The sequence below is a fragment of the Diachasmimorpha longicaudata genome, chromosome 11, assembly GCF_034640455.1.
Source record: "Diachasmimorpha longicaudata isolate KC_UGA_2023 chromosome 11, iyDiaLong2, whole genome shotgun sequence".
NCBI lineage: Eukaryota > Metazoa > Arthropoda > Insecta > Hymenoptera > Braconidae > Diachasmimorpha > Diachasmimorpha longicaudata.
Genome location: NC_087235.1, coordinates 7,455,772 through 7,470,579, shown reverse-complemented (window position 1 = coordinate 7,470,579; position 14,808 = coordinate 7,455,772). Strand labels below are relative to the sequence as shown.

Below are 14,808 nucleotides of genomic sequence, written 5' to 3'. Positions count from 1 at the left end.
AAAGGGGGAAAAAAATCGATATGCTACCCTCACGAGCTTTAGAGGGGCTAGATCGATGGGTGTGCTCATTGGGAATGCGAAATTGGGGGTAAATATCTCGGGATCATTCTGGAGGGAATAAAGCATTAATTAACGAGTTTTTTTTAGAGTGAGCCTCCTCTTTTAAAACTGATTACAGCGCTGGAAAAAGATTGAAATTTCATGGATACTTAACTAATGATGGTCTGATAAGTATCATCTAATTCCGTTTTCAAAAGTATTACGGACAGTTTCATCAACAATTCCTACCAATCATCTCAATGTTTCTATGAATTTATGTGTACCGCTTGAATTATTCAACCTCTGTCATGGTGAAAGGAGGCGAGAACGATTGAGCAACTTTAGCATTTAGTTGAGGGGAATGAGAAAGAGAACAAGTTGTTTCAAAAGGACACTCCCCATTGGTGTTGTGTGTTTCCTCCTTCTACCAGCCGTTTCGATTCTCATCTTATGGAAAAGACAGAGGGTGAAATGCAGAAGAAATGGTAAAGATAGACATAGAAGAGTCTCAAGCTCTAGGATCCGGTGAAACTCAAGTTTTCTTCGGAATTAAAAAGCTCAGGGGATTACGGTCGGCTCGCTTGGATTCCGTAAGGAGCTCAGGACAGATCCTATTACTGCACCAACTTTCTCGTTGCGAGGTGATGTGGAAGGGTGGAAAATAAGGAAGAAAAAGCAATAAAGGGAGAATGAGTTATCTTTTGATCAGGAGTATCTTGAAATAATCATTTTTTTTATAGAAACAAGCATAGAAATTAACCAGCTAGTGCCACGCTTTTTTTCGCATTTCTGAAAAATATGAACAATAAATATTTAACGGGGGTGAGAGCCTTGGAAAATGTCAGCTTCCGACCTACCAACCACTTTTTCGTTGTGACCTTTCCCCCCATTGACATGGTAGCCGATGTGACCTCTTTTGTCAGAGGGTGGATCAGTAAGAAACAACAGAAGGAAAGGTGAAAATTTTCATCCGAATAGCGTTAATTCCAACTCAACGAATTTGTCTATAATTATCTCTAAACTACATGGAACATTTGGGAAACTAATTATCCTCGCTTGATTGAACTGCTTCGACGCCCATTTTTTTTTCCATCATCGATTTTTTTTCTCTTCCTCTCTGTGATGATGCTGGCGAGGTAAAAACAACCGTTCAACCCCGTAGTCAGTCGGCCATCAAGTTTTACGAGGTCGTCTGACACGAAGGCGCTTTCGTTTTATAACGAGAGCTCACACCCCACATCCACTGGGGGTTTTCTGAGTTTAAACCACTGATGAAAGCTTGAGCGAAGAAAACTCGTCCGAGAGATAGTGCCTCAGACGTGATTGTGGAAATTGTACTTTTTTTTTTATTATGAAGATATCTGAATTGCAAAGACTCTTTAGCTGCAGTGAAAATGAAATGAGAGAAAGAAAAAGGCTGAACAAACTATCACAACTGCAATTAGACAAAGAAATTGAATTTCAGCATTATAAAAATTTTTCATTACTACGATATGAACAATTATCACGTCTCGTCGCTGTCTCGAAATCCTTCTACAACTCCAGAAGAAATACCTTCTCAGTTTTTTTTCCTTTATTCATTTACCTCATTGAATTAAGATTACGAAAATGTTGATAATAAACAAGTAGAGCTGACAAACCATCACGTGTATCCGCAGTCTCGAGTACTCAGGCGACATCCAGGGTAGAGCTTTCTCGTCACTCGATTAACCACTCCCACTCAATCGACTAATATTTACCCCGAAGCGTCGTTGTACAACGTCAAGAGGCTTCCTCGGATACACCAGTCCGTGCCTTCATTATGCAATTCTAGAGTGGCTTCTCTGTCTCACTTCACTCTCAACCCTTAACATCCCCCTCCCAACAAGTGTCAGGTGTATATCGACACTCGAGTGTGTCCTTCGGTGTGTAACTTTCCAAGTAACACTGGTGTCTATCCACTACCCCTCACTGAAAAACCCCTCCAAACACTTATTTATTTTCATTTCTGAATTACATCTGTTGCACAAGCCACCACAAAAGACCGGGGAGGGGGGAGTAGGACGAGGGAGGTATACATATAGTATATATGAGGAGCTTGTCTCATTCGGCGTGATTTCCGGAGAGTCTAAAGCAATTACTGAGTGAACCGCCAGCGGCGAGCCGAATGTCATTAGTACCCCATCGATTGATTTCCGACTCGACGGATAGAGACGCTGGGGAAGACACCCCTGCCCTGAGATATTCACGGGGTACGACTAGGCGGATGCGTCTCGCTGATCCTTTATTCCGCCGCAGAATATATCAATGGTAATTATGCAGTTTGTAGAATCCTGAGTCTACCTTGACTAGTCTCGAGCAATGGTATGATACTTATTTGGGAGATTAAATAGTTTCCCAGGTATCGCAGGGAAATACCGAGGAATAATTCTGCGAAAAATGCTGGTCAGTCTCGAGTATTCTTGAGGAATCGATTGGTGCTGATTATTGGATTTTAAAAGTATTAGTTATCAAGTGATTCCCGTCGTACGGTCTCTTTTAATCGAATGGATAGTAGAATGCAAAATGGAATAATGAATGAAAATAAATGAGGTGGGTTTGACGGCTGAGTGTTATAAAACCACCACGGTGGGGACGAGAGACTGAGGATTTTGCGGGGGATTGTGGATTTTATACTAATGGAGTAGTTTAATTAGTTATGTCGTTGGGTACCAATGGGTGAGGAAGAGCTCTGGATTAAGAGGAAGCTGTGGGTGGGGAGAGGAAGAGAAAAAGGAAAATCGAGGATTTATGAGGGGGTTCACAGGAATAGTTTTCTAATAAAGTCAGTTAATTAGTTTTTGTGATCATTGAGTTGTCTCAGCGACGACTTGAAAACTCTCGGCTCCCATTATTCTTTTTTCCCTTGAATATTTCAATGATCGAAGAGTTATGAGATGGTAAAATATTTTAATTGAAAAATGTTTGATTAAATTGAAATTTAAAGAGTTCGGCGGAAGCAGGAGAGGGCGATATAACAAACTATTTTTCATGGTAACGATCGTTAATTATGCCCAATAATTCTCCCAACGTTTTGACTTCAAAAGCTCCAGGAAACATACGCCCCGCCCCCACCCCATGGTGGCGAGGTCTGTAAATATTAGGTGGGAGAGGGGTATGTAATTTATCACACACCACTAGCGAATTTGGCACGGTTCCTCATCCCCATCTCTGGCTTATCCCTCCGTTTTGCTTTTCCATTCTCTCTCTGGCTATGCTTTATGTACTAAGTATTCGTTCCTCTCATTGAGGCCATTTTTATGTCTATTTTTCAGGACTCAATTAACTCTGAAAGAATAACTCTAAAGAGACTCGCTTTAATTGGCCTTATTAACCTTTTCCCCCGGGTCTCCTTCTCTCTTTCTCATTTTTTGTTAATATTTCTCGGCTTTTAGCCCTTTGTTTTGTTACTAAGGCCGGCGAGTGAGTCTTTTAAAATTTAAAATAAACGCGCCCGTGTGGAAATTAGCCTGGAGTACAGCGCCTCCTGGATGACAGTGGCGCCAGTAGTTTGATCGAGGATAACGATTATTTGAGGCACAAGGGCAGGGGGGTAAGTGGTATTTAATGCCGCCATTAAGTACGTTGTTTTATGATGCCTTCCTTTGGTTGCAAATTACCAGGAGGCTTCGTATCTTTTGAAATTTCCGGGGAATGAGTTTTCAACATGCGGTCGAATATGAATGGAAGCCCCTGAAGTTTGTGAATGCGAATTTGAGTTCACTCAAATTTAAATAGGTTTTACTTGAATCGAATACATAATTGAATGGACTATTTGGAACAGTTTCTGGAAATATTGGGTGGGGTTACCGAACGTGTTTGATCGACATTTCTATTCCAGAATAAATCGCTTCATTTCCAACCTGACAACTCGGCATTTTGCCTTCGTTTATATGTTGAATTGACGTCCGTCAGTGATATATCGATGATTAAAATGATATTTATTTTTTTGTTTCAGCGCTGTTGGTGGTAGTATGTTGGGCGATGTCAACATCTCAGCGATCCTAGATTCCTTTTCCATTAGTTATGATAAAAGAGTAAGGCCGAACTACGGAGGTGAGTACCTAATGAAGCACGCGCTCGAATCTCCTGTGAACATCATTTTAGCAAAATAATTTCTTACTCAAGTATATCTTTTGAATTCTCTAATTTAATTGACTGACAATTTTACATTGGTGGGTTAATTTTTTTCGAGAATAATAAAAATACCTCCTAATTCATCCCATTTTCTGTTGTGTCGATAGCCGCATCAACCTCGCATCAAAATCAGTCTTAGAAGCAAAATTTTTGATAGAATATTTTATCACTAAAATTCGATAGGATTCCATACGAACGTGTAGAGATAAACAAATGAGATTGTTTATTTAATGATTTCGCAATGGCAGCCGAGACTTTGAAACACATTGTTCAAGGGGAATTTACTCAATAAACCTGTACATTATTTCCAGCCATTAAGACATATATAGCCTGATATATATAAAGTTGTCAATCATCCATCTACGCTTATTTATTGATTTCCATTCTCGTCTTGTACCTCATACTAGTAGTCTTTTATTTTCGTTTCGTCCGACATTGTAAAGCTCTCGCTCTCTCTCTCTCCCTCGATGAATCTCATAACGGTTGAATTCCAAACAATCTTCTTTAAAATTTTACGAGCCCACGACGGAGAAGAACATAAGTCTCCAGGGGGGGGAAGGGGGCAGCAGTAACAAAAAAATGGCGTCGAGGGCAAAATGAAGAATCCAGCGGTCGGGAAACAAAGTGAAAATGAAAAATGATGGAAAATGTATCTACAAAAAAAATATAACTGAAAAAAATGCCTGCGGAAGCACTTGATGGACGAATATTCTAGACAATAGAGCACACAAACTGAAAGATCTCCAGGGGAGAGAAGTTGAGTAACGCAAAATGAACTGCATCTACTCTACCACAAATGAAACCCACATACAAATGCATTATAAATCATTGCCAGAAGAAAAAATTCACAACGAGAGCAACAACAAATAGAAATGAAAAAGTGAAGTTGAAGCTGATGGAGCATCGCTTAAATTCCGCAACAATGAGCCACAGTAATTCCTGAGGGTTTCAGCATGACAACTTCTCCCAACAGATTTTTCAACAGCTGTGTAAAAAAAAGGCGTCTCCATTGCTCCATCGGAATCATTTTTTATTAATTCACAATTCCCTGTCAAGTCCCATCGGGGGGAAATCCCCCCGACGTCTTTTCTGTACGCCCGTCCATTGTCGTGATACTACACAACCGGAAGCCGCGCAGGTGGGATGAGAGTTCGACACTCACAATCGTATCGAAATAAGGGCAGGCGAGGTCGATGGAGACGGAGCAATGGTCCAATTGTGTGGGCGATTGTCGAAGATTCTAAAGTGACAGAGAGAAAGAAAGAAACAACTCGATGAAAAAAATAAAAATAAAAACAAAGTTGATGGGGAAAATAAAGTACAGGGGTGCCAAGCAATAACCAACGGCGATTGCCAATGTTCAAAGCCCACCGATAGCTGCTTTTCAACTTTTTCCGTCTTTCCCAATAAATTGTATATCCACGCTCCCATACTTCTCTCCTTTCCCCACTGAAGCTCACTAACACCATTTAATTATTTTCCCTGATTAAGGAGACGTAGGGGTGGCCTAACTGAGGTGGAGCCTATATTGAATGGTGTGAAAATTGATACCAACTTATCTTCCTCCTTCCATTGAAATTCCACAGCACAGTCGTATGGGGAATGTATCGAGCAATGGTCAGACGCGGTGGCCAGTTTGATTGGGGCAATTTGGAAGTGAGTGTGGGTTAATGTACCACTGAACTCACCCCATTGCCATCCTCCTAGCCATGTTCCATTGCTCATACATCCCTTGATTTCTCTGTTGCACCCCTTATCAAGTCATTCAGCCGCGCGACATTGTGCTGTGGTCGCGAGCGCGGGAGAAGTCAAATTTTCGGGACACCTCGGCGATAGGGCGGGGCTCGAGTTGTTCGGTAAAACTCGGATCGATGGTTGGGTTGCTCGTTGCCACTGGTTACGGTTAACAGCAGCCCCATTTGGTCCTGACGAGGAGAAGAGAAGGTCCAAGCACACTCCTGTACTGTATACGATTCCATGTACCACACTTTGCTGATGGTATAAACGCTACTCTGCTATTCTTTCTCATCTCACCACTCTGGCCTTTTGTTTTTCATCTCTAGTATTTTTTTTACCACTCTCTCTCTCTCATCACAGCATAAAAACACTCAGTTGTTGGCTGCAATAAAAAGGCAATCGAGCATGGAGAATCGTGCGCCCTCTCTTCGACAAACTGTGAGAGATGATATTGTCAATTCTGGAGAAGGGATGCAAATATGAATTTTATGTAGATTGAGAAATATGAAGTGTACGTGGATCATTGGCCCTTGCTTACTTATGCAAGACCTCATTCTCTTTTTGGGGGGGAAAAATAAAGCGAGGACACCACTCGACCCAGATACGTCTCGAATTTAGAAAAATCACGATTCTTCCTTCCAACCCCGATCCCTTCCTATTCACAATCACCTTTCTACCTACGGATGGCTATTCCCGCGGCCTTTTTGGATACGGTCACGAAATTCCTGTTTTCCGGTCACGATTCTGAAAGAGCGATGGCTGCAAATCCTCTCTTTCTACATCGTCTCTTTTCACAGACGCACAACTGTACACAACCTCCATCTTTTTTTTTTTAACTTGGTTTTCTACCTTTATATATCCTCGGCGCTGGTGTACAACAACCAGTCACGGAATATGACCCTTCATGAGCACATTTTTCGCGCTCAAGGGAATCACATCTTTGCCCCACCTGAGAATTATCGTTCAGAAGTGTAATCCATCGAAAGATTATCCCTTCACATTTTTCAAATTCGGTTTAAAGAGGGTCGATGTCCTTATCCGGAAAAACATGCGTGGCTGCCACGATATGAATGGAATGAAAGAAGTTCAGGTTGAAATTTTATTCGGATTTCATGAATTGCACTGATTCCGCGCTTTTCACTGAGGGAATGTATATTAGAATGCCTCAAGCCCTCTCATCGTTAATAGAAGAGCGTGGAAGACGTGGTCGAGTGCCAATAGCTACTCTGATTGCCTTCCTTCCCATTTCCTTTTCCTCCTTTTTACTTATTTTTTATCTCCCTCTTTTACTATCTGAATAGACTGCACAGTGAAAAGCCGCGACCAGAGGAGTAAGACTCAGTCAGAGAGCACCAGACGTGGGAGGAAAAGTAGTGAGAACTCGGAGATACATATATCTGTGTGGAGATCATCCTATATAGAAGAGAGTGAGAGACCGATTTGATAAAGTACCGACAGCTATGGGTAGAGAGAGAGAAAAAGAGAGACTCGCATGTGTGACATCACAGAGGCTTCGGAGACACGTTCAAGTTTCAATATATCTCACATTGAGTGCAAGGGAGAGGAATATTATTACGATACTAGGGATGAAGAGTGTCTGCTTCTCATTTTATTTACCTTTGAACTTTTATATAAAAAGGTAGAATAGTAACACAATTCAAGAATTGAGAGATTCAGAGAAATCATGAAATTTTCATATCTCAAATCAACTTATCGGCGGCAATTCTGCAGAATGTCAAAGGTAAAAATGACATTTGAGAATAAAGACCTGTGAAGTAATACAAAATAGACGATTTGTTGCCTGCCTCCAGGCAAAATTTCCGTTGCGGATGTTGACGTACCTCGACTAAAGTAATTCCTGCGAGTTCCGTAGAAATCATTGTTTTTTTTATGGGTTTTTATATTCAGGACCACAATAATGCTGTAAATTTCAGTTGAATTTTACTAGTTTCGAAAAGCTAACATACTTTTCTCCTACCTCGTCGGTGGTAGACCACAAAATTTTAATGAGAATTTCAGAATTATTCTGTTACATTCCTACGTAAACTAACCAGAAATAATTTTCGCTCGCGAATTATCTCAGCAGAAATAGCCCCGGGCTCCCATCAGGATTAATAACTAGTATTAGATATTAGTTGAATCAAACGCCATAGAAAAATCAGAAAATCGCGAGATAGGGAAGATCATCCGCAATTTTTAACCGCCAGAATCCTCCAATTCCTTTTTAATTGCCATTTGTATACGTGAAATTTTCATTCGAAAAATGTGGAGAAATTAATACACTTCCATTGTCAGGGTAAATTGGACGGTGCTCTATAGTGAAAAAGGTACCGAGGAAGTATTGGCTTTTGAATTGAGCAACAATGCAAATGAAAAAAAATTCGCTGTATTGGAGGGAAAACAGAGAGCGGTGTACATCGGGAAAAATTAAATATACCCCGTTACAAATATCAATCAGACTACAATCACTATCACCAGGTATTGCCGAAGCAGTATAGAACTGGAGGCGACCCCGTTATAAATGGCCCGATATGTGCATGGACCTGGGATATGCTCTCTCGCACCAGCAATATCGTGAAATACGAGTCCCTGGTGGGGTGTTCGTCACGTATGGGTTGGAGACAACGTGGAAAACCAGGTTGCTAGGCGGTTGGCGGGGCTTCAGTTGGGCTCGGCTGAAGGGGATGAGGGTTAAAACGGAGATGCATCGTATAGTGAGCGAGGCCGTAAGGTGTTAAGGGAAATGTTGTTTATGACACAAAGTTTGTGCGCCCAAGAGTATGGGTTATGGTTAAACTAATTTTATCACCTTTTCGTAATGATGTATAATGCCAGAAAAGTTGCACGAGCTACGATAATAACTCGATATCTATCAAATGGATGAGCTAAATGAGAATGGAGGCTCAACTTTTCCAATATCATTAGCTGTCAATAATTTATAATGAAAATTTTCGGTTTATTTAAATTACTACACATGATGAAGTGGGAGGGGAGAATTGTGTTCAAAGTCTCGGCAGTGTTTTAGTTACTCCCCACAGCTAGCTGTCTAATATTTAACATGACAAAACATTGGACAATTAATACCACTGGAATTAATTAAATTCTGATGAACATAGGCTCGAGTTATTCCAGGTATTTATAGCGAGTATATCGGGAATGGTTTTCATAGTAATGGCTGATGGCTAGCTGTGTACATAGATAACTACACGTTCAATAACATGAGAAAGGAAATTATACTATATACCAGGTCTACCTGATTCACGTCAGATTAATGTTAGTTTACGAATTCGACGTATTTACAGTGAAATGTGCGCCAACACTTTCAGCGATCCATTCTCTTCAACGTTTATAATGATATCAGTCATTCGCATTTTATCTTATGGAGTTTTATGTCTGAGTACTTTGATAATTGCGGGTATCAATTTTGTTGAATTGAAAATGAAAAAGAAAAATAATATATAAATAAGTTATTTGGAAATTTTATTCGTAGCCCATTTTCTGCTTTGGTCTCTTCGGCCTACTTGGGCCGACTCAGCTATACTAACCTTCATTTCAGGTCCTCCTGTCGAGGTGGGCGTCACCATGTACGTCTTGAGTATCAGCTCGCTATCAGAAGTCAAAATGGTACTAACTTAGGTCTTAACAAGTTTCATTCAAAAAAAAAAGCTGAATCAATTATTATAATTCTCAATTAATATCATTCGATTCGTTAAAAGTCACCAGAATAATTTTCCCGCTACATGAATCACCCCCCAACCCCCCTTTTGCCCTCAATCTTTATTATATCTTTTCTCATCCAAACGATAATACCCAGATAACCCCCCACACCCAGCCCCCCCCCACGCCCCGCCCCCTTCTTTTTTTCTTCAAGTAAAATTCTTCTTTTAAATATATCTTTTTAACGTTATGGTAATCCATGCAAATGACATTCTGTATTTTTTATCCTCCTGGACGTTGGTGTGGCTCTAAAAGTCATCAATTTTACCACCGAAAAAATCCTCGAAATCCCTCTGCAGCAAGCACAATAGATAAGACAAAAATATTTTATTATTCAGTACTTTATGTTCCTCACAACAAAAATCTCGTGATTTACAACTGAAATAAAAACGTCGATAAAAGTGGGGGGGGGGAGGGGGGAAAAAAATAGTACACTGTCCGCGTCCGTCTATAATTCTACAATATATCGACGCGTGTCGGCGATCTATACCCAGAGTCACGGGAGCGATTTTACGGGACAGGTCAGGGAGTTAATTACACCGGGACGCGGCACGTCGAACGTTCGAGAGGGGAACATTCGTCACCGTTGGGACGATTGTAACACCGGATATGGGCAGCAACATTGGTGGAGGCACAAGGGTTGGAAAATGGCTGGGGAGAGGGGGTGGGGGATGTTAGTTGTCACGTCAAGTGGAAGGGCAAGTGGGTGAAACAGTTTAATCGAGAGGATTCAGTGTGCACCAAGAGAGGGAGAGAATCGGTGGTGAGACAGTGGGGTTGAGAGAGGAAATTCAATGTATACACACGAAATTTCATCCCTCTCTTCCGGCGGATTGAAAGGCAGAAGCCGAGTGTCCGTTGGCAAAATTAGTTCCATCGCTCCCGTGATTCCCTCGACTCGACAACGCCGTCGATCTTAATTCAATATCCCGCCGTACCACCCTCAACCCCTTACACACGACTATTCGATCTCTACCGTATTTCCTCATGACTTTTAGAGCTACACCAAGTCTCCGAGGTGATGTAATTTACCCGTTTAAATATATCCATTTCAATCGATTTATTACCGTAAAATTTAACTCGAATTTTTTTTCTTCTGTTCTTATCACGTTTCTCTTCTAACTCTTCTAACCTGCCATCCCCCCGCCCCCGTTTCCCGGGACTTAAGACTGTTTAGATGATACACACTGGCACTGGGATGAATTTATTATTTATCAGTAGATGAACTTTAACTGTATTATTTTACGTACTTAAAAATCATGCCCTAAGAATAAATATTCGCACATCTTTTTACAAAATAAATCACAGGGCGTTGAATTATTATTGAATATTCTCTATTCACACTTTAAATATAAGTTAATGTGGTGCGTACCTTAGTACATTTTAGAATAAAACGTGTATGTCGTTTAGACACCGGCATGCATTTTTATACAATTTCAATATTAATAATTAAAGTTTAAAGATTTTTTACGATATTTTATCATTCACGTATTAAAATTAAGAATCTCAGCGAAGTTCAATGTACATACTGTCATATCCCTGATCGCGTCTGCCACTAACCAAAAGCAGCACCTATCCCCGCAATATCAATCCACAAGAATGGAAATATTATCCAGAAACGAGACGACTAGCGTCTCCTAGCGAACCCGCGTTGATGAAATTAATTTCACACATTTAAATGTTATGAATATTTTATCGTATATGCCACGAGCGAAACTCGTTCCTTTCAGCCGCCACACGTCTTTCATTATCCCTTTTATTTTTCCTCGCTTCTTTTTTTTCTTTTCTGCTGTCTCCTCAACCTCTATTCTACCCCGACAAAATTGCTCAAACTTGCCGCAAACTTTCATGATTAGTTTGCGCTCGTAATTTTGCGTGGTTGGTTGTACACACGCCCTCTATCGTTCCCGCTTAATATTTTTTTCTTCGTCCTCGTGTCCCTCTCCTCTTGTGCCCAGTGTTTCCCCAGCTACAATGTTCCACTTTTGCTGAAGTCGAGTTACGCTCGCGGCATATAGCATCCCATATATATCTATATATATACATATAATACATAGGTTACATGCCATCCCATTAGACGCTAGCTGCTATGCCGCGGCTGCTGAGATGGGCTGCCCGCTGCCAGCACTGATAATCTTCACTGGCCCCTTTCGGTTAACCCCATCCACCCCTATTCTATATATATATATTTTTTTTTTTCATACGAGCCACGATATAAACACACCCCACACATACGATGTACACGCGGATTGTATATAACACGCATTCATATGAACAAATGTGAGAGGAAATTTCGAGAAGGAGGAAAATGGGGGGAAAGAAATGAAAAGAGATGGAAAAATAAAGAAGTCGGTGATGTAATTACGGAATGAATCTAGTAGAAGAGAAAATCTTCTCTTATTTGCCGTGTTCGTGACACTCTCGCAAGCCTCAATTTACAATTGGTAATTCTCCAATTTCCCACGTTACAAATACCCCATAATGAATAATCAATGTGGAAGATAATCAGACACAATGAGACAAGAAAGCAATGAAAGATATAATTTTTTTTTTCCTCTGGATTCACCTGTTTCTAGCCTGGAATAAGAGCAACGAGTCCCGTTGATTTGGTTCCGTGCAGGGTACGAGCGATTGTTATTTCAGGGAGTCTTTTGACAACTCATAGAAGCCCCGTAAACTCATCCATTATGAATTAATGATGAATCAATATTCTAGATAACAACGAGCCACCCAAAAGACCTTAGGTCGATAAATGTAGTTTAGGTATTGGGAATTTAGCAAAAATAGATTGTAACGTACGTGGACCAGGAAGATCGGGGGAGCGGCTTCGATTACTGTTGATGATGATGCTAAAGCCATATTAAAAAAAATAATAATAATAATAAAATAAAAGAGACACAAAAAGTGCCAATAATAGAAATCATTGAAAGTTTGAAATGGAAGAAAAAGAAAAGCTTGACAAATTTAATAAAGATGAGAACGGCAGCAAGGCGCTTTGGTATTTTTGTTGATTGCAGGTCCACCCGTGGAGGTTGGCGTCACCATGTATGTCCTCAGCATCAGCTCCGTGTCCGAAGTGATGATGGTACAGTTTGCCCTTTCCCCTTTAAAAGAAAAAAACATTGAAAACTTGGGCTCAATCGCTCGATTTCACACAGCCTATTCCTATATTTTTTCTCTCCACACATTCTTCCGGTATTTTATTTCATTTTTCAACTCTACCAATGCCATCAAGGCATCCCTCTATTTCCAAGTCATTTATAGGCACTTCAAACTCCCCCCAATTCCTCCCCCTCATTCTTTCTTCTTGAAAAAACCACCAAGAAAGGTCTGATCATGCCTGGCTTTGATGCTCCTTCGAGTCATATTTTTCAAACACTCCCTGTTCCAGAAATGCTGAGGAAAACGCGTCCACAAAAATCCCTCGACAGTGGAACAAGGAAAAAATAATAATAAAAACGAAAAAGTCATTTTGGGCGTTAACTTGGCTAAACTGCATTCCCGGTTTCCTATGTGTGACCAAGAGGCAACGGAATCCCCCGGAATTTATCACGACCTCTTTCCTCCCAACGGTATGCACCACCATTCAGCCCCAATCCTCTACGTGTTTGTCGCCGAGCCCCTTCTCACCCGGCTGTCACATTTTTTTTTATCTCTCCCTTCCGTTTGATTTCACGAGAACGTACGATATGAGCTTGAAAACTCACCAGCACTGTCGATCGACACCATTGGTCAGAGGGAAAAAGGACAGATAGGCCAGTGCGCCTCTTTGATAACCCACCCTTCACCAGCTCGTAACTACCCCCCATTTCCTCGGCCACTTTGGTCGATCCTTCATAACTGATGCGTTTCCTCGTAGCTACTACTGCTCTCCCCATTCTCGGCCAATAGTGTCCAAAAATCCAATCGATATATCGTGTAAATTTTCTCAAGACTATTCTCACTTGAATTCTCGCCATCCTCTACTTCATCAATTTCTTCCATAAATCACTTACTCCCGCATTTTCCCTGGCATTTTTTTACCGAGATTTTTTGTATCAATCAGGATCGTGATCATACCTCTCTTCCACTCCCGAGTACTGTCCAAAGTGATATTCCATCCATTTGTTAAAACCCTCACCCCTCGGCATTTCTGTCCACAACGGGCGACATCTATCGAGCGATAAAGACCTCAATAGATTCAAATCCCTTTCTCTTCCCCAAATTCCTCTCATCCCCTTTGCCATCATCCTTTTGTGTCTCTCTGTATGCGAGCAAGTTTTTCTCTCCCCCCTCCCCTCCTCATGGAATGGCAGAAAGGATTGAGATAGATATCGAATAGATTCTGAATTTCACCTCATCGAACAACCAATAGACGATCCAAGATTCGTATAAACTTGCTGGCCATACAGAGAAACAAAAAACAAAAAATAATTTGTGTTGGCAGGAAAAGATTTCCATTTTTTTGACTAAATAAATATCTCACTGGCATTTTTTAAACTAACAATTTTTAGCTCGTCACGGCTGTATCGTTGGCTGAACTGTTAAAAGGGAACCTTGTTACGTTCCGCAGTCTTCGCAATGAATCTGATATATTAATTATGATTGAATTTTATTGACGATTGCAGTGTATTACGTTGCATGGCCCAACTCCATGTGGTACTTGAGTCAAGAGAACGAGTTTATTCGAATCGTTCAGGAGTTTAATAGCAGATATTGAATTAATCGGTGGGTTATCGGAGTATCGAGCCGTTTCAACTGATGCGCATTTATAGGAGGATTTATTTATTGTTCCCCTTCAAACCACTGGTTCTAAGTTAGTGCCTCTCGTCCCTCTCATTTTTCTATCAACAAAATCACCATAAACACCGAAATTTAGCAACTTCAAAGTTTAGCTGTTGAACATTTGATACTCAATTAAGATTCAATAAAATCAATGGTTTTTGTCTACTGATTCTCCAGCGGAATGGAGAAACTTTGGTGAAACCATCGGAATTCCCCAGCCCGCCCTGTTTTTTCATTTCACTGGCACTAGCTCATCGATGCCAAAGTCGTCCAGATGAGAATAGGGAATGAGAAGCGTTTGAACACAAAACGCTCGAGGGAGCTAGAGCCAGGGAGACGAGAACACGATAGTGGCTTGGAAAGTCTTGAAACTCGAGGCCTTCTGTTCGTGTATAT

The 14,808-nt window shown here is 40.8% G+C and overlaps 1 protein-coding gene across 10 annotated transcripts in view; it reads left to right on the top strand.

The window, feature by feature from the left end:
• LOC135167443 (gamma-aminobutyric acid receptor subunit beta) overlaps positions 1–14,808 on the top strand; it is an 89,778-nt gene that overhangs the window by 32,024 nt on the left and 42,946 nt on the right. For 9 of the 10 annotated variants that reach the window (XM_064130648.1, XM_064130645.1, XM_064130642.1 and 6 more), the window contains exons 3-4: positions 4,016–4,113; positions 9,488–9,555. In XM_064130648.1, coding sequence (XP_063986718.1) covers positions 4,016–4,113; positions 9,488–9,555 — 166 coding nt within the window. Of the gene's footprint in view, positions 1–4,015; positions 4,114–9,487; positions 9,556–12,665; positions 12,734–14,808 lie in introns of all 10 variants that reach the window. The other variant, XM_064130641.1, reaches the window with a different exon arrangement.